The sequence below is a fragment of the Thunnus albacares genome, chromosome 9 (assembly GCF_914725855.1).
Source record: "Thunnus albacares chromosome 9, fThuAlb1.1, whole genome shotgun sequence".
NCBI classification, from domain to species: Eukaryota; Metazoa; Chordata; class Actinopteri; order Scombriformes; family Scombridae; genus Thunnus; species Thunnus albacares.
The window spans coordinates 22,993,809-23,014,476 of NC_058114.1; the positions used below are offsets into that span (position 1 = coordinate 22,993,809).

At 39.7% G+C, this 20,668-nt stretch overlaps 2 protein-coding genes across 3 annotated transcripts; one reads left to right on the plus strand and one right to left on the minus strand.

The window, feature by feature from the left end:
• Positions 1 to 683: 683 nt before the first annotated feature.
• foxq2 (forkhead box Q2) lies at positions 684 to 5,981 on the minus strand. Of its 2 annotated transcripts, XM_044360740.1 has the most exons (3): positions 5,658 to 5,981; positions 2,195 to 2,888; positions 684 to 1,497 (listed from the first exon to the last, which is right to left on the minus strand). In XM_044360740.1, exons 2-3 carry the CDS (start codon positions 2,702 to 2,704, stop codon positions 1,123 to 1,125), a joined length of 885 nt encoding a protein of 294 aa, XP_044216675.1. In that variant the 5' UTR covers positions 2,705 to 2,888; positions 5,658 to 5,981; the 3' UTR covers positions 684 to 1,122. The 2 variants fall into 2 exon arrangements, with proteins under 2 accessions (XP_044216675.1, XP_044216674.1); XM_044360739.1 differs by lacking the exon at positions 5,658 to 5,981 and having other exon boundaries at positions 2,195 to 4,270.
• Positions 5,982 to 6,051: 70 nt separating this feature from the next.
• pias4a (protein inhibitor of activated STAT, 4a) lies at positions 6,052 to 19,546 on the plus strand. Its single transcript, XM_044360737.1, has 11 exons — positions 6,052 to 6,149; positions 8,590 to 8,971; positions 9,110 to 9,194; positions 9,304 to 9,345; positions 9,682 to 9,772; positions 11,008 to 11,136; positions 13,793 to 13,898; positions 14,096 to 14,169; positions 14,274 to 14,434; positions 15,733 to 15,884; positions 16,018 to 19,546. The coding sequence occupies exons 1-11, from the start codon at positions 6,123 to 6,125 to the stop codon at positions 16,287 to 16,289; spliced, it is 1,521 nt and encodes a 506-aa protein (XP_044216672.1). The 5' UTR covers positions 6,052 to 6,122; the 3' UTR covers positions 16,290 to 19,546.
• Positions 19,547 to 20,668: the final 1,122 nt, after the last annotated feature.

Consider the following 20,668-nt stretch of genomic DNA (forward strand, 5'->3'; position numbering starts at 1 on the left):
ACTTCAGAAAAGTCAATGTATGACCTAATCCTCTTAGGCTGGAGCACTGTGAATGTAAATGCCAACCTTTGCAAGTCAGAGAGGAATTTCACTATTGATGTGAGAGCCGGACAGGTAAAAATCGACTTGATCCTTTTTATGGCAATATTTTGGAGTCATCTTATAATTGAGCTGCTGTTTGGTGACAGTTTTATTGGTTATTTTTGGGGAGTGTCTTTGTCATATGTACTCCTTTTTAAAGAGTCACACACACAGATCATAACATTATGTACTGTAGCTTATGTACTACAGTCACATGAACTTAACATAAACCATTATTTCAGTTGCTGTGTGTTTCTGCCCTGACTGGTCCATGTAAACACATACAGTAAAAAACCTCCCAAAAAGCCCTCCCACTTCTCCAATAAATCAGTGTCCCCTCACCTCTCTGCCTTCTTCCCTTTCCTCTGCTTCCTTCATCCCTGACCTCCTGTGGTTCCCCTCTTTCTGTAGCAGCGGTTACGGATTACACCCACCGTGTGATAAGCTTCCTATTTCTTGAAACTATTTGGGATTGCTCAGATTATCTGGCCTCATATCCTTGGGAGTAGGCTTTGCGAAGCCTGATTTTAGTCTCTTAGGGCAGAAGATTTTGCATCCCGACAGCTTTGACTAATTAGCATCTAACACCAGGTGGTATTTTAGCAGTGGGCTCACTTTTAGTACTATCTGCACGCACAGGCAAGCGCGTGCGCACACACACACACACACACACACACACACAAATGAGGCAGCTGATAAAAAAGAAAGATCATAAGATGTTCAGTTCAATATGATTTAATAAGAATAACAAAACATTGTGTTTTTGTCATTCTAAAAACAGTCAGAATACAAATGAAACAAGTGCAGTCGCTTCATAAGATTCATACATTTTATTTAGTCATTGAATGTCCTAAAATCATTTTGCCCTTACTTACAAAGCAGAGTATGACATATAATTGTCAAAGTCCATTTTGATTTTAACGTCATCTAATGACATAATCATTAGCAAATAATATTCTAAAATTTCTCTTTTACCCGACAGTGAATAAAGGCCAAACTGTGAGTACAGAATACCTAAAAAAAAACCCAAACTATTCTCCCTCAGGGTACAGAGGCGTGAATTCTTGGGTGGAGCCCCACTTGTGCCTGCACACTGGACCAAGGCCAGTAGAGTCTGGGTGCCAAACAGGATAGAGGGAATGTTTGGGCTTGTGGACAGCACCAACAGGTTGTTCTGTGGGGGCGAGCGAGGGCGTGATGGAAGGCAGAGCTCAGGGGTGAAAGGGGGAGCTGTCCTGCCACCCTGCGTACCCTCCGCCGTGTCCTCCGGCAGTGGTAGTCCCCGTTAGAAAAGTCCTGGTAGTTCGATGGGTGAATCGCCCAGAAGTGGCCTTTACCATTTTCGCTGCGGCCTGCTTTGATGAAGCAATCGTTCAGGGACAAGTTGTGACGCACGCTGTTCCTCCAGTTTTTATCCTGTTGGAGCAAGTAAAGATAAGAAACATGGTTAGACATAAAGTACAACCTGAAAACTAAGTAAGGGTTAAAAGAATGGGTGTCCCCAACTCAAAATTAACATAGGTGGCTGTTAAGTATCTTGATCCTCCTTCAGGATGTCACCTTGTCCTGTTGTTGGCAGGATGTGCGATAGCGTGTCAAGACAGTATATGATCTTGGTAAGACACAACACCCTGAGTTACCTTTTTAGCACGTCAAACCAGTGATCAACTTTAATCCACTAGGCAACGTCCAATCTGTTGTTGCACCTGGTAAAGGCAGAGGCAGTTTGCAACCTAGCAACAGGATTACTTTATTTGTGAATTCGCCAACAAGAAGATCATCTAGTGTCCCTGCAAGCACCTAATTGCCTAACCACTCAGACAGATTACCTGTGCCAAGTAGGTCGCCTCACTTGTGAATATGGCTGCCACAATATTTTTCAGAAACTGACTTGAAAAGACTCCCGGCGAACACGCTTTCCCGTCATCTTCCTTATTGTAGCTGCGGCAAGTTAAGTACTACAGCCTAATTTATTTCAAAATACTACCCTGCATTGTAGTTTTTACCAAACATTACTACCCAATTACACAATTCAACCTGTTTTCTTACAGTGCTATACATGTTCTGCTTGTCAATTAAATGGAAAAACACAAGAGCACAGACGTGAACATACCTTACTCTTGAAGTAAGGGTAGTGGTCCATGATCCACTGGTAGATGTCACATAGCAGCAGTTTCTTCTGCTCTGACGCCAGGATGGCCTTGGAGATGAGTGCGATGTAGGACTGATTGGGTTTGTCCGTAGACTTGGATGGACTGCCGGTAGACGTGGTGATGGTGGCGGCGGTGGTCATTTTCTCCTCCCCCTCCTCTTGTTGCTCTTCATCCCCCTCCTCTTCTTTGACTTTCCTTTCTCCGGTCTCTGCCTCTGACCTCTGTAGCCGCTTCTCCTGTACCTCACAGAGAATCCCCTCCTCTTTGGGTTCAGGATTCTGATGATTTAGCATGTTGTTCGCTGTCCGCTCCTCCGTACGACTTCCTGTCGGTTCTTCTTTAGAACCTTTGACTCCTTTATTGAACAGAAGGTAGTCAATAGTGAAGCTCAGTCCCAGCCTTTCTCTGCTGCCGTTGCAGCTGCTTCTGTTCTCCATTGTCATCTCTGAACTGAAATATCTCAGACTCATTACAGAGATTTTATTGGTTCCAAGGTGATGGACTGTTGAATCAGGTGATAAATGAAAGGTGTTTTTTTGCCCAGAAGTCTTCCCAGAATTTTGAGTATCACAGCATGGCTATTTTCTTATGAAGTGCAGGACCATTCATAAACTGGACGCCTAAATGCCCCTTGCTTCTTTCGCCGAAGTCTTACTGTTGACAAGATCACAGATAAAGATGAGCCTCTCAACTGTTGTTAACCTTGACGCGCTCACCGATGACACAATCTCAACCCGTGGAAATGACGTCAGCCTATAAGACTAAACACAGCTTCTTTGTTTACCAACAAATTTCAATTGAGGTTTTTCGCCTTTCTGACAAAACCTGACGATCAAAAAGTCTATCTCAATATCCAACAGCCTACTGCTCCTGAATCAAAGAGTTGTGTTTCACGGTTGTGAAGGTGACTCTATTTATGTGACTGTGAATTTATCCCTCACAGAAAGGGGCAAAGAAGGCACAGGGGTGGTCCAGGTAGGGGGTCTCAATTGAGGCGGATTATTTTTATTAACCTAAGCAAATCTTTGTAATTACGGGAGATTAAACACTCAAGATTTAGTAAGACATGGTGTGCAGAGGATGGATGCTGTAGAATCAAAGGCCTTTTAGATACCAGTGTTATCCAGTTAAAGTGGTTTTGTCCGTGGGGATGCTGTCCAAAGAATTACCGCAATTACAATAAAGCAGTAATTAATTGGTCGAGTTCAATATTTGGTCAAGTCTCCTTTTTTAGAAAGAGCATGAATGTTTTGTGCAGACATTGATTGTCACAAGGTAACAGAACACTAAAGAGTATGACTAAAAATCTAATTGATTTATTTCCTGTTGTTGAAACTTCTATGACTTTTATTGCATTTTTCCTCACAGTTCTATAAAAAGTCATGTTTTTTTGTTTGTTTGCGAGGGAGTTCAGCAAAGAGGGTCTTAGATATCTTTTAAGATCTATCTCAGAGGTCAAAACTGAAATGCTTCTGCACTTTTTCATCGTATTGTATTGAACTGTGTTCTATGATTGTGTATGAATATTGTACTGCTATAATTAAGATTTATTTTTCATAAAGTAAAAAATAAATGATCATCTCCCTCACCTTGAGGAACAGTTATTTCATGTGCTATCTAATGATGTGCTGTACTCTATTACTGACTTTATTACTATGTTTAATTATACTTTATGTTTTAATTTACTGCCATTTCTAGGTTTTGGCCCAAGAACTGAATGTATGTGACCCCTCAACATGAGTTAGTAATTACTTTTGAGGTATTTTTAAACTTCTGAGATTCCATTGTTCTTTTTTGTGATGATGTTTTAATGACACATACATTGACAACACTGTTTTTCTATGGTTTTATCTGTAGACTTATTTATGTTGTTTATGTTATGATACAAGGTAAAACATCTACACGTCAGACTCGTGTGAATGACACTTTTGAATTCTGACATAAATTGTGAGATTTATCTTTACAGTCCATTGATATCATATGCATTTGAATAAATAAAATTTGTATGGTGAATTGAGTTTTTACAATAAAGGAAAGCCAAGAGTCTTTGTGCGTTTTTTTTCAAAAGGTTCAAGAAAGCACCAAAACATAGTGTTGTTTAACCACAGGGTTTCTAAATTTTCCCTTAAGTAAGTGCAAAGTCAGGTAAAACAATTTTATATGAATATACAATACAATATCACATACATGTTTCTTCTAGTTCTTGAAGCACTGAAGCATATTTAGCACCATTGAAAACTCCTGTTTAACCTGTTTACTGAAATTGTAGAGATTGACAACTCCCAACAATAAATATAAATATATGACTACACCATTTCACCACCTCAGTCTTCACATTAGCCCAGATAACAGTATCTGGATAGATCTACTTTGATCTGTCAGTTTTAGGAGGAAATTAATTAAATGACACTCAGGTCAAATCATGGACCATATTGCCCTCTTCTGTTTAAATCGTGGAACATGAAATATACTGTGTAACCAACAGAGAGCACTGTGTTGCCTATTAGTCATGCTATTGTATTGCAAATTGCTATATTCATATATACAGTAGGCTTATGGTCTATAAATTGAGACAATATGAACCAATTTTAGAGTTATAAAAATAGTAGACTGCATTGTAGGAAACATCATTTGGCACTGGATTTGTGAACTATTATTTTGTACAGGTGCAGCCTATAAATGAACATATCTCATTAAATTGCAGTATATAGTCATAGATAACCTTGTCATCAAGCAGCTATAGTGACAAAGCCAGCTGTCCCTTTGACTAGATAGTGTTGTTTTATTGACCTTTCACATTCCCAAGTAAAACTAAAACAAAACACACCATGTTATTACATGATGCTGCAGTTCCCTCACTTGATTTCTGTGTTTCCATGAGGCTATTGTTTATGGAGCACAAAAAATGATATAAGCATACATAAATAAATAATTAAATGCAGAAATAAATGATTAAATACATAAATAAATAAATAAATAAAAAATACAAATATTTTAATAATAAAAAAGCAATGTCTTGGACTTCTTTTCTACATTTCCATAAATAATCTTTTATTCAGGCTATTTCTGTATTTCTACATTTATTTAATTATTTCTACATTTATTTATGTATTTCTACATTTATTCATTTATTTATGTATTTCTACATTTATTTATTCATGTATTTCTACATTTATTTAATTATTTATGCTTATGTCATTTTTTGTGCTCCATAATTCTTTGCCACATATTAGGAGCCTTTGGAAAAGCAGGGCTGGATCATCAGAGGGAGTGTAAATGTGTCCTTTGTATACTTCATTTGATTTTGCTAAAAGCGAGTCACAGCGTGTTACTTGTGTTTTAGACACGGTATGGCTGGTCTGTACTTTCACGTGTGTGTGTATATCGTTAATTGCTCGCATTTTCATTCAGTTATGAACATACCTCAGACAAAGCATTAACTCCACATCTCACGGCTGCTCGCGTAACCTGAAGTGGAATAATTTGCTCGGACGGGATTTGATTAGACCATGCGACCCAGATCCACTTGACACCCCATGCTTTTACATCCATGTTGAATTTAAACTGTTTCTAAGACACACGTTCACAAAACCTCGATACTATAAAACGGAAACATCATGTATATCGAAATACTTGGCCACGTGGTTTCATTAGTGGACACTGAGGCCTATTTTGGAGAGGAGACCTGTCTCTTAGTGTTTTTAAAAAAGTTGCACTGTAACTTTAAAAAAACAGCGGGCCCGCCCATTGTTATGTGTAGCGCTACGAGCGCTGGAGAACAGCACCCTGTGATTGGCTAAGAATGCCCGTCAATCAAAGCAGGCTCCGTGTTTCATTGGTGAAGGACTTAGCCATCGTCCCCGACTCTCGCGGTACTGGTGCACGAAGATGGCGGCCGAACTGGTGGAAGCGATGGCAAGTAGAGCTGGGCTAGCTTTGGTTTTGAGGGGAGACGGGCGCGGGAATGTGGGTTGAAACTCAATGTGGACATGGTGAAAGCGGGGGTGGTTTTGTATGAATATGGCTAACAGTTCGTTCTCTTCTAAAATGTGGCGCATTCATGTACAGGCGAAACGAACTAGCCTGCGTTGCTAACGTAGTTAACGTTAACTAGACAAGTGCGTTGGTTGAGCTCGCATCACGCTGGCTCCGAAGCAACTGACGCCGAAAAAATGAATGATGAGACCATAAAAACACGCAGGGGTTTGCTGCTAGCATGCTCCTCGGCGTGTTTGACCCTATTTCTCTTATAATAATGTCTGCTTGTTGTAAAGCCGGTTAGTTTATGGAGCTGTGCACCTGTCAAAAATGTCCAGTTGCCATGATTGAGTACCGACAGAGAAGCTAGCCAGTCGATTAGCGCAGGCAATATTTGGTTCAAGCGAGGCTGGAAAGAAAAGCCATCGCATTTTTTCCTCCACACAGGTCCATCAGAAGCACTTTGTTGTGCAAGTTTAACATAGACACAATGCAGCAGTGCCACTGATGTCCAACTCAACAATGTCAGACAAAGCTAAAGCATGTCAGACGGCTCAGGTTTGACCAGTAACAACAACATAATGTGTTTTTCTCCCCACACAGCCAAGTCCGCATACTCTATACGATGCTGCTGCATTTATAAGTAAACATCCTCTTGCAGGCTGTGTGCTGTGTCATATATGCCCTGTTCTGCGATAACCGCATCCATTCATTATGTAACATTAACATAAATATAGTATTAAATAAGCATACGTATAAGTACTAATTTGTAGTGTAGCTAACCCATTATGTCGTGACTGTGAGACCTTTGTGACATTAAGCGAGTCATAGGCAGCATCAGAGCACGCCAACCACACTTTCATCCCGTGTATTCACAGAGTAAACAAGCACGTTGTTATGGTTTGTCTGCCACACAAAGTCTTGTTTTCACTGCCGTAGAGCTGCAAAAACGAGCTGACCCATCGACAGAAAATGAATCTGCAGCTGTTTTGATTAATTATTTATGATTTGAGTCACTTTTCAAAAAAAAAAAACATCTATCATTATCTAGTTACAGCTTCTCAGATGTGCTGCTTTATGTCATAGTAAACTGAAAATCTTCCGGTTTTGGACTGTTGGTTGACAAATTAAGACATTGGTCACTTTGGACTCTGATGGACACTTTTCACTGTCCTGACATTGTATAGAAGTTTAATTCATAAAAAAAGGATGTAGATAAGTAGATAATAGAAATAATTGTTAGTTGCGTTAGTCTACACTGCTGGACAAAGTTAATTCATAACCCTTCAACGGTTGATCAAAACATGCTGCCCATCAGTAATGGCACATAAGTAACATATGTTTTTATAGGAGTTAGTTTAACCTTTTCTGCTGTATTATTCATTTTGTGGCTCAAAACAAATTGTGGTTTACTTTTCAAACATGGAACATGTCAAATTATACATGTCTGCTGTCAAAACATATTGTACGTATTGATTGTTCTACATATTTTATGTTTAGTGGCTGATCCTTTCTATGATTCCACATCAAAATATCTCCAACAATCCAAGGTGTTCATGCCCTGACATTCTTGGTTTATACTTTAGCTCAGCCTTCTTATCAGTGTGTTGTTTCTGTGTTTGTTTTACATGCCTGTGTAGTAGGATGTAATACAGTGAAATGCTTGGATGCACCTGGACCTTTTTATCAGTTAATGGTAAAAAGTTTGTTGAAACCACAATTTGTTCAGGAACAGAATGAGGAAGATGAGTGAGGAAAGACAAGTGCCAATTTTAATTGGAATCAAACGTTTGAAGGCAGTGTAATGTCTTGTCAAACACTGCATGTAATTTAACTGTAAATAATTGTATAGAGCCTGTCAGGGGCAAATTTAGCAGATGTGTTTAAGCAAGAATTCCCACAAGGCATTGAATATTTGGAGTCATTTTGAGGGATTTTCCAGACAGAGCAATCTTGGGAACTTGATAAGTTCGCTGGGAAAACACAGAGAATATAAACATGAATATATTTTCCAACCTGAATAACACAGGTGTGATAGAAAAAAAATTTTCAGAGTAACTGATACTTCAGAAAACACCTTGAACACCTTCAGAAAAACTTCAACTTTTTAGGAAAGAATACAATATTTTAGGTTGTGAAGTGTCTAGAAAGGTCACAGAGAAGCCAAAGCCAATAGCAATAGTAGTTAACGGCTTTGCATTTCAGTCTAGTATCAATACTCCTTGGACTGAGACTTTGCTCTCAAAATGAATCTGGACATGTAAATTCATTGCACTGTAACAGTTAGAGGTGTGTCTGTCCCTCAAACTTTCCCTTCCTACAAATTTCATCAATCCTGTATTTCATTTCTCACTTTTTGGACTTGTCCTTCCTGCAGAACATGGTCAAAAGTTTCCGGGTCTCAGACCTGCAGACGCTACTGGCCTCAATGGGTCGCAGCAAAAGTGGGTTGAAGCAGGACCTGGTGGGACGTGCGCTGAGGCTGGTGCAGACCGAATACAGCCCGGAGCTGCTGAAGAACGTCAGGCAGCTCTATGAGTCGCGCTTCCCTAAAACATCTGGCTGGCTGGCGGCGCGGCGTCCAGAGGGCATCCCAGTTGCCTACTCATCCCTCAGCTCCTCCCCTACTGCCACCTCTCAGGGCGCAGACTACCTCAACGGCATCTCCAAACCGATCCCCACACCTGCAGCAGAGGTCAAGCTGGTTCCACTGCCCTTCTACCAAACTTTGGAGACACTGTTGCCACCGACACAGCTAGGTGAGTGTAGACTGTCTGAAGTTACTTTATCCTCGTATTTAAATAATTTGTTCTGGAGAAATGTTAGGCTCTAAATTACACTCTACAACCTTTTACTGTGGCACGTTGTGATGTGTTTTTGTCGACACATGTTTGCAGTTGCCCAGAATAATGAGAAACTGCAGGACAGTCAATGCATATTTGAGTTAACACCGAACCAAGCAGACCAGATCAGAAATGCAAGGTAAGAAAATAAAACATTTCCAACCAGATCTGCACTATTTAGTTAATGTTAACTTCATTGACAAACTATAACTGATGCTCATGATAATTTGTGACCTTTACTTTCTTAGTGAGCTTCGTCCAGGAATCAGATCGATCCAAGTGGTTCTTAGGTAAGTTCCAAGTTATTCCCATTGATGTGTGTTGATTATTTTTCACAATCTTGTTGCCTGGAACATGCTGGTTCTACCAGTGACTCTACTGTTAATCAGAATTTCTTTTACAGATGCACAAGAAAGAAAGTAAAAGTAGTATTACAAAGCATGAGAAAACAGAATGTGAAATTTAATTATAGTCCTTTTTTGATCTAGAAGATCTGAATCATTTATCTGGATGGACTGGAAGTCCCAGAAGACTTGACAGATGCAGAGTTAGGCATCCTGAATGGCTGAACAATCAGACATTCTTATGATCGTAACCTTCCTCTCTCTCGTCTCTCTGTGTTGCAGAATCTGTTACACAGACTCCATTGGTGTTCAAGAAGACCAGTATCCTCCCAATATTGCTGTCAAAGTGAACCAGTCCTACTGTCACGTGCCAGTGAGTTGACTCTCTTTTCTGAACTTTCCTCTTTACTGTAAGCCGTCGGTAAATCTTAGGTTGGGCGTTAATTAGGGCTGCAATTAATGATTATTTTCATTATCATTAACAAATAATCTGGCAATTAATCTATTTAGTTGTTTGGTCTATAAAATGTCGTGTTGACAGTCCACAGCCCAAAAATATTCAGTTTACTGTCACAGAAGACTAATGCAACCAGAAAATATTCACATTTGAGAAACTGGAATCGGAGAAATTGGACCTTTTTTTTTTTTTTTTTTCTCCCCCCCTTAAAAAATTACTCCGAACGATGACTCAGTTATCAAAATAGTTGCCGATTAATTTAATAGTTGCCAAGTAATCAACGAATAGTTGCAGCTCTAGTGCCAATGGCAGACTTGCTGCCTGATCACTGCCAAACTAGCGTCATAATGTATGGTAGTTACGGATTATCCAACCTAATGCAGTTGGATGTTGAATAAGGCAAAAAACGATGAATATCCTGGTACAAATGTTTACATGTAAATGCTGGTCAGCCTGCCTGAGGGCATCAGCACGCTGGCAAGCCTGCAGTTAGTAACTCCAGTATGTGGCCATAAAAAATCTGGTAAAACAACAACAGAGACTATTATGGAAACAATAATTGGAATTTGGTAGCTTCTTGCATTTAAAAACTAAGTAAAACCAAAGACAACCCTAAACCTTTGACATGGGCTGAGGCAAAAAGGGCTCTTCTGAATCAGTGCAGTTATCTCTCTAACCACCTGCTCTGCTCAGTTTTATTATGTAATGCTATGTCTATATCCATGTTGAACATGGAACAGTAAAATATTAGAGGCTCAGAATTTGCAATTTTTAAAAATGGTTTCAGATACACATGAATGAATTATAAATGAACAGAAGCACATACAGAGCAAAATACAAAAACATTGTGTGGCTGTAATCTAACATTTATGTGCGGCTTGCCTGGAGCTCAGTACTTTCCCGTCAGTATTGCCTGAAAAGGGGAACTGAGCTCTTCCATTTCATTTTTTTGCAAGCAGACAGCTTCCAGCTATTTCAGTTGCCTCACTGTTAAAATAGTGACTGTACAATTACAGAGCCCAATGAGTGATTTAGTTTTATAAACTGTATTTAAGCCCTTCAGAAGGAATTCAGACGCCTGTCATGTCAGCAAATTACTGAAACTATTTGATTTAGATAACTATTTTGTGTTTGTGTTTGTATGTCTGCAGGGCTATTACCCCTCTAATAAGCCTGGTGTTGAACCTCGTCGTCCTTGTCGTCCCGTAAACATCACTCCATGGTTGCATCTTTCCAATGTCACCAACAGAGTCACTGTCACCTGGGGAAACTTTGGCAAGGTGAGAGTCTAATGCTGAATCTCATATTTTGCAGTAGCTCAGAGTCATGATGGTAACAGGGCAAGTAGAGCAGCCTTGATGTTTTTTCAAGAGGTGTCCTGAGCTAATCCTGAAGGTTGGTGATCAGGGAAGGAAATTAGCACCGGCCACTGGCCAAATGCTGGTGAATTTGTGAAGTGGCTGTTGAATTTGCTCAACCTACCAGCCACGGTGGCCAATGTGCTGTAACATTACCAGTTGATGGCAAGTCTCTGCTGCAGTTCATATCATTTAGTTTTAACTTGTGTGACTGTGATGTTACTGTCTGTGCCACTGTGTGCGTGACATGATCCATCATACGGCTATATGCCGCACATGTGTGTAAATTTTGCAAAAAATTGGACATACAAAACAATCAGATATACAAGACTGATTGGGGCCGGTCACTGGTCATCAGCTGAAAACCAGCCATTTTCAATCAGTGCTTTTCTACAAACTGCAGCTTTATTGTGGTCACCAAAAATTTAAAATTGGTGGCTATCAAGGACTACAAAACCTGTATGTATGTATGAGGGAGAGAGACTTAAAAATGGATAACCATAAGTGAATAAATATAAAATTAATGGTTTTTATGGGGGAAATGTATGGGTCTTTTTGTTTTTCCAAAGCAAGACAAACTTTACACAAAAGTTAGTTACACACAAAAGTGTGATTACAAAATGGTGGCTGGTAAAATTTAGAAGCAACCAGCCTTTTTGGCTGGTGGAAGAAAAGGTTAATTTCCAACACTGGGGCAGAGCCGGGCATATTTTAATGAATCGTATCAGCTAAAATAAACCTGATCAAATCCCCATCATTTAATGTATCAAAGCACTAGTGCTGACAGCCAGATTGGCAAAATACAATGATTATCTGAGCTCAGACGCTAATAAATCTATTAGCGAATCTTTTATCTCTCCTGTCTCTTTCTCATTACCAAAGTCCAGTGTACAAAACATTCAGGTAGCAGCTTCACATATCTCTCTGGCCCTGACCACCACTTTCGCCATTTAAAATGACAAACGTTGCAGGCAGCAGGTCATATCAGCTGTCCAATTACCGTTATTTCCATGACATCTTGATAACAAACCAAAACTAGACTGTTTCCAGGTTTGTGTGCTATCTGCAAGCTGCTGTCTGTGCTCAGCCAAAGATCATTTTTGAAGGAAGAAACTTAATTCTGTAACACCACTGAGTGTTTGTTGTTCCAAGACCAACAGAGTCTCCTCAAGTAAAAAGATCAAACTGGTGGTGTCACATCAATTTCAGGAGTCTCTTTCCCCCAGATAAGCTTTCATTCATATCACATCAATAATTTTTAAAATACTAATTTAATAGTTTTGAACCAAGACCTTCTGTATGTGGTAACTTAGGTTAATATCTGTATCAAAAGCATTGGACTGGATTCCATATCAGCATACCAAATATTCAAGGACTCGGATCAAGGTTGGGACCTTAAAAACTTCACGTCCAGAGTCTTTTCCTCAGTAAATCTCTCAAGCTCCTCCTGCCAGATTCCAAGGTTCACCAAGACAAACTGGCAATTGTGGTCGTCAGTGTTTCATGGGTCCCACTCAGTTGTGACGGGTATGACTGAAAAAGATGGTTCCCAAGTGCTGAACTTCTTGAACTAGCTCCTTGACTGTTGCCTCCACAACCCTGATCCAGAGCAGCTGGAACACTGATGAACTTTGCACTCACTCCGTTTGGCACCCTCTTTTATAGAGCTCTTCTGTAAACCTATTAGGCAGAAGCAACGTGAAAGTAAACGCACTGACAACAGGTTTTTTATGCAGTTTTCCTTTTGTGTTAATCGTGTTTTTGTTTTGTTTTTTTTATCCCAGAGCGTTAGGGATGTCCCAATCATGATGGCTCTCAGTAAGCCTACATTAAAATTAGTAAAGTAGTTTAAATATGAAAATATAGCCTGCATCACACTTTTCTGAAATGGTTTTGTGTAATATTTTGTATTCTTTGTAGTGTTTAGTCAAATGTTCATGTAGAGAACAGTTCAAATGCAGTTTTAAACTAACAGTAGCACTTTAGTAGTGTTGTGCACCTGAGTGAGAAATGTTGCTGAACTGGCAAACCAACTGTTTTTGATTGTTTGTTTTGAAGTGGAATATAGCTTAAAAAAACTGATTGCATAGCATATTCATCAATGCAAGTCCATAACCTTGTGGTTGGCACATAAGAGGGGTTTGTGGTGATTTCAGTCAAAAATCCAGGGTTTTATTGAGGATGGAGGTAAATTTACACTCAAGCTTAATGCGTTGTTTTCACAGTATTAAGGGACTTATGACCCAATAGATGGACATTCTCTAATAGAAGAAATTTGGTGTGTTATGTTTTCCTAAGATGTGGGTTTTAAGTAATAGGCCCAGATAATGTAAGAGGATATCTTAAATTAAATGAGTTAGAGAGTCAGAAAGTTCCAGAGAGTAGATTTGACTGTAATCCTTCTTCTAACAAAATCTGAGACTGGTGAATCCAAGTAGACTTTTCTTACAATAAAAAAATCTTGTGTGTTATAGCTTAAATATTTTAAGAGGTCTGGAGCATAGCAACCTGCTGTTCCTATGCTTCATTGCAGGTTGTAAAATAAGTACTCACAACCTCTGAATGTGTTTGTTCTCAGCGGTACTCGGTGGCAGTGTATTTAGTGAGGGTCTTCACTGCAGCAGACCTCTTCAGCCAGCTCAAACTCTGCTCTGTTGAGAGTGCAGAACGCTGTCGCGAACGCAGTAAGTGTTACTCTAAAAAAAAAATATATATATATATATATGAACTGTCACTGTAATTTTGCTTTCATAAATCATTGACTTTGCTTGACACTGTTCTGGTAGGACTGGCTTTGGTATTTAATTTCACACATTACAACATGTTGTCTGATAGAAAATGAAGAGTTAATGCTTTTCTTTTTTTTACCATTTATCTGTAGTTCAAGACAAACTACGCTTCGACCCAGAGAGTGAGATCGCCACCACAGGACTCCGGGTTTCTCTCATCTGTCCAGTGAGTATTTCTCAATGATTTCACCTGAGATGCTTATATGTCAGCAAGCCTCGTAAATATGAAGTTTGATAATTTTAACACACTTCGTCCTCTCTTTTTCTCAGCTGGTGAAGATGCGGCTCGGTGTTCCATGTCGAGTTTTAACTTGTGCCCATCTTCAGTGTTTCGACGCAGTCTTCTTCCTGCAGATGAACGAGAAGAAGCCCACATGGACTTGCCCTGTATGCGACAAGCCTGCTCCCTTTGAGCTGCTCACTATTGATGGGTAAGGAGACAGAAACATGCACTGACTTGACGCATCCTTGCTGCACCTTTTTTTTTTTTTAAACAAATAAATTCTTAAAAATCTAATTTTAATAGTGTTTATCTGCATGTTCAAACTAGGTTAGGGACAACTATTAAAACTCCAAAGATTTTGGGGCATTTTAAGGGACTCTGGGTACAATTTGAGCCATACACCGACCTTTTGTGTATTAATCTCAAAAGCTTTTAATGTTTTCATGGGATGAGGGGGTAGTTGTCTGTTCTGTTTTGAATTTCTGCTCCTGCTGTCATGTTACATTCAAACATCTTTGAGCCTGTAAATTGCCCTGTTTGTTGACTCAACAAGGCTAGAATTTAGAGAGCCATGTGATTGTGGGACATGAGTACCTACAGTAGTGTGTTGAACATTGTAAAGTACTCTTTTAGGCCAAAGGTGTGACTGTATACCTTTAGTCGCTTTGCACTTTTTCTAGTGATGAGGACTGCATTTTAACAGTTTGTCTTTTTTTCCTCATATTTCATCACCAACAAAAAAGCAAATTCTTTATGCATTAAGAAAAACATAGATGAGCCCTCAGTCCATGTGATCAAAAAACATCACAGTCAAATATTCTTATCCACAAAAATTTGGGTGTGTGATTTCTTGCAAATTCTAAGCAACTTTCATAGACACACCTTACTTTCACAAAGACTGAAAGCATTGTGTTACAGTTTGGCTTTGAGGTATATTTGCATTCCTTAAATTAATCGTGTGTGAATGTCCCTCCTTTAACTGCTCTCTCTTGGTTTCTGTTCCAACAGTCTAATTTCCTAATGTTTTCAAGAGTGAAATCAAGTTTGGAGCGGTGTCGTTGGGGATGTGAAACTTAAACAAAACAAATACAGTTTTCAGTCCTTAATAAGGAACAGCCAAAGATCAAACCTTTTTTCATGAAGGATTCTGGCTTATATGATGAATTTCATCATGGAGCTTGAATAAACTCTTGCTGTTTCATGTAGATGGTCAAAATGATACAGATATGTCAACATTTCTTACAAATATCTACCTTAATTTCTTTCCCTATGAACAACAGATGTGTTGTATTTCTCTGTTTTCCTGGTGGTCTAGTAATTAGTGGAGGCAGTATGATATTATATGCAAACTGCAGGAAGAAAACTGACAAGAAAATACAAAAACTAAGAAATTCAACCCATGCAGAGCTCTGCTGGGCTTTTATCTTGTGTTTTCAAGTGTTGTCTTCATTTTCTGGTGTGAAATCTGTTTTGTGAAGCAACTCTGACCAGCGGTTTGTATTTCAGGCTGCTATCTGAGATTCTGAAAGAGACTAGTGAGGACATCGAGGAGATTGAATACTTAACTGACGGCTCCTGGCGACCTATCAGAGATGAGAAGGAGAGGGACAGGGAAAGAGAGCGCAGCAACACACCAGAGTACCCTGTTGTTGATATATGTAAGTATGAAACCCTGTCACTCTAAGCTCTTGTTCTGAGTGTGTGGATGTTTTTTTTTTCTTTCTTTTCTATGCATCAGTTAGAGCTAGAGTAAATAATTTTGTAATTTTTAAACGGCATTTCTTTCTGCAGGCATTCCTGAGGCAAACGGTCATTCACCGGCCTACAGCAGCACCAGTCTGTCGGGCAAATCCGGAGGTGGTTCGGTGGGGATGGCAGGAGTCACAGGAGGAGCTGCTGTGGCACCGGGAGGAGGCGCAGTGGTAGATCTGACTCTTGACTCCTCCTCTGAGGAGGAAGGGGGTGGGGCTGGTGGAGACAGTGACACTGAGGACAGCGCCGACAGTCCTGCCCCAAAGAGGGGCCGATACAACTACGACAAGGACCTGGTCACTGCCTACTGACCCCGCAGCTCTGTCCCCTCATAGACTGACACACACACAGACAGAGAGGCAGGGGGCTAAAAACACGAGGACAGGAACACAGTAATCCACTAGATGCAACGACCCTCCCTTATGCCCAGACATCAGAGCCTTTTAGCAGCTCGGGTTTGTATCCAGACAAAACAAACACACTCTCTAACATGCACTGTCAATGAATCTTCAATCTAGAGCGATTAGGATTCCTGTTTGTACTGTACACCACTGGAAGCAACTCTAACTCTTTTTGGCCAACCATCATCTTGCAGTGAATATCTGTACCGTCCTGCCTCTACTAAAGGGACTAAATGGATCGAGCACCCCCCCCTCACCACCACCACCACCTCCCCCCCCCCCCCTTCCTCCTCTCTCCAGACTATTCCCTCTCTACCACCCCATCTCTCTTTGTATTTGACTTGGAATTACAGGCTCTTTTAGCCGCGGGCGTTCAATGTTTGCGTCTCTGATTTTTGTCACATTTGTGATGAACAGGCAAGTTGAAAATGGAGGCACCTCAGTAGTTTTTGGTAAAAGGTCAAAAACAACTTATGGAAAAAGAGCATGAATCATGTGGGGAGGACAAGGCGGAGATTTCTGGAGTGTGATGCAAATTTAAACCTCTCCCACTGTGTTATTATTTCTTTGTTCGGAGAATGAATTCAAAGCTTGAAAGGGGTTTTTTCAGGAATTTATCCTTTTAATTATGAAAAGGCAGAACACAATACTGGCCTCAATGTGTGAAGCTTTCCATTTTTATTTTGTCCTTTAGATAAAAGAGAACCTACCTCAGTCATAAAAAAACTTAGCAGACTGACCAGAAAATAGCTTAGAAAGAAGCGGAGGACCGAAGAATTGATTGAGTCTTTCTGAAGCCAATTTTACACTGGAGATTTTGTTTTCCTACATTTTTCTGCTTATTTTTTTAATTCCATCGTTCCATGCAGCTGTTTCCTCTGGAGCAACCAAATCGTTTAAAGGCGAGTTAGTTTGTGGATAACCCGGCTAAATGTAGGTGTCAACGATGCAAAAACTTGCAGTTATCTCGCTGTAAAAGGATTTATTAGGTTTGATATATCAGCATTACGTAACTCATCAAAATTACTGTACGGCAGCTGTGCCAAAGTAAATGTATTTTAAAAATTCACTTGACAGGAAATGGTTACGAGATTTTGGTGCCTTTTTGGTAAGTGGTGAAGATTGGAGCCCATCGTTCTGAAGCTAGCTGAGCTGGCCAGCAGATGAGATCCCAGTCTGAGAGAGAGTGTTTTATTTTGTTTATGATTTTCCTTTTTTTCCACAGGTTTTTTTTTCCCAGTGAGAGAAATGGACAGAGAAGCAAAAAGAATCTGTGGTAAAGGACAGAAAAGATTCAGAAGTGCTGTCATCCTTTTTTGCCCACATTTTAGTTTGTTTCTCTTGAAAGTATCGTATTTATTTAATTTCCTTCACATTCTCTTAACAGTTGTTTGTAATAAATCTACACAATATTTGGCAACAGTTCTGTACAGACAGGAGCTATTAGTCGCAGAAAGCGGGACACTTCTGCTGCTGTGGTTTGAATGTTGAGTTATAATTGGTCTGGGCTCATGGCGCTGCTGTTAACGACGTCTCTTTTCTTTTCCGCTGAATTAATCCGACCTGGGTCAAAGCACCATTCAGAGTACTTTGCTGCGGTGGGTTCAACATGTCTGACACAACAAAACTTAATGAAGTGTCAATAAGTGCAACCCCACCAAGCTTTAAGTCATTGATTGGATTACAAATTGTCCTGTCTGGAACAAGTGGAGCTGCTTCAACCAACAATCCCCCTCGGCCTCCTTCCAATGTAGATAAGGTCATGCCTATTTGCTGGAATAGAATTGGACTTTAATTGCTACATGCTGTAGACTTACGACTAATATTCCTCTGCACCTGCACTAGTGTTGTCAGTATATTGATGGCTGCTCCTCAGTAGGCTTTAGTTTTGTCTGCAGGAAGGTCATTGGCGTTTGCGCGATGAGAAAAGGTGTTGCCGTGTTGCTAGAGCTGTTTGCACTTTCATCTAACACTTCATCCCAAGATTATGGCTTTTTTTTTTTTTTTAAAGCCATAATGTAGTGAGTATTAATCAAGGATCCCTGACTGTTGTGACCAGTTCTCCTCAACCATCTCACGCAAGAGGATCAGAAAATGTGAAACTAGAAAAGCGGCGGTCCGACTCCACTGTGAGGCACTTGGTTAAAAGTAGTGACTCAGATGTGTTCTGCATGGTATGTTTCCCTCTCGTATCATATCGTATCATACCTTTTTTTTTCTTTTTTTTGATCAGCACAGAATCTGGTTCTTTTGCCTTGCTCAAATGCACAGATAGACATTGACACATTGATCCGAGGCCTCACTGTTGCAAGTTTATCCTCTGATAGGGTTGATGACTGAAAAAGTAGGTCGCGTCAAATCTGGTCTTCCATTTTTCTCATTCTTTTGACAGTTTGAGATAGCTTACAAAATCAATATACTGTTGAAAAAAATGTTTGGTAATCCTCACAAAACAGATTGATGGCACTTTGCCTGTAATACATCATGGTCTGTCCCTGAAAAGGAGGCGCTTTGAAGCAAAATAATGTAAAGAACTAATACCTGTCTTTAACTGGGCAATTTGTATTTGTAAGTAAACTGCTATACATATAAAAATGACATTGTTCATTTATTGCTAGGTATAGAAGATCATTATTTGAGCGGATCCCTTAAACTTTTTCTTGGCCTTATGGTTAAAGACGAGAGGTGGTGCAGGTTGCTTCTGTGGAACTGAGCCAGATAAGTTTGCAGGTTGTTTGGGAGGCGGAGAGAGCTGAGCATCTGGTCGTTTTTGTAGTGGCATCTCTTATTATAATAATGCATAAGGTAGCATGGGCAGAGGCTTACAATCCATGATGTAAATGTTTGTTTGTTGTGTTTTTTTTATATGTTCATATTAAAATACAATAAAATTTAAATAATATTTTATTAAGCCTTGAATCGCCTCCAGTTGTTCCTATAGGAAAACAAGACAATAAGAAGCTGTTGTGGACACCAGCACCTGAAGCTGATGCCACTGAGGACTGGGAGGACTGGTTGAGGTGTAGATTATGTCCTGTACCAAATGCTCAGATCTGGGGACACATTTGATGCCTGTTGAGGATAAAAACTGTAAAATTTAAAATGATCGTATTCTAACAGCTGTTATTGACGTGTGGAATTAATTAAAGTCAGTTCTTAAAAACCTGTCTGCCAGTGTTTCATTTTGAGAATAGCAAATGTTAGCTAGTCTAGTTTTGTGTGTTCAGTCAGAGAGCCACTATTCATGATCACATCCACTGGGACACACAAATGTCTGTCTTATAAATTGTTGTCTTCTGTGAAATTGAGTCACTAAAACTCTGAAAGCATGTTTTGTGTTGCAGCAACACAGCAGACATTTTGACACATCAGAGTAGGTAAAGCACAGCTGTAAAGAATAAAGTTTAAGATAGCTGGTTCCAGTTCGTTTCAGCATCCTGGTATTTGTGCATTCTGGTTCATTGTCACACTGTCAGTTACTGGAACAGTTGAATAGAACAGATCCATCGTTAATGTTATTAGTAACAACTGTGCTTTTCTTACTAAGACAAGTCATGTCTGCTGTGAAAAAGGTCTCCTGTAGACTTAATCAGGGTCATAACCACTTTGATTTTTATTTTATTATTTTGTCAGGAGAAAAGTCGAAAATGTTTTGATTGTACAAAATCTTGTATCAAAGTTGGTCCATTTTTGTTTTATTGGATTGTATTAAATATGAAGCTAGTCACACTGTCGGTCTAGATTGATAACAGCACAAACCTGCGAGTGATTCGTCCTCAGTGTTCACTTAAATATCTCATGAGTGAAGGTTATTTGATGATAAAAGAGTACTGAACATCAAAAATACTGAAAGGTTGTGTATATATTGAATGCAGCCAGTAAATTGAAATTCAACCGGGGGTTAAGGGAGGTCTGAGAGAGTACATATCTCCCCCCACTCTTGGAAGAGTGGGGGGAGATATGTACTCTCCCTTATTTGACATGTTGCAACATATCTGCTTATGCGTATCACTCGTGAAATGTGCATTTTTCATTGCAGGCACAGGAAAAGCGCACAGGTGTCGACTTACCAATAACATTAACGATGACTTTGTTGTATTCACATGTCCCAGTAAGTCATGACAGTGTGACAGTGAGCCAACATGAACAATACCAGGACCATGAAACTGAAGCAGCTAAATGGAATTCAGCCTTCATTCATTTTATTATTTACACCTGCGCTTTTCCTACTGTGACATGTTAAAATGTCTTCTGTGAAAAGGCCCTTAACCTACAATATACAGTGCTGC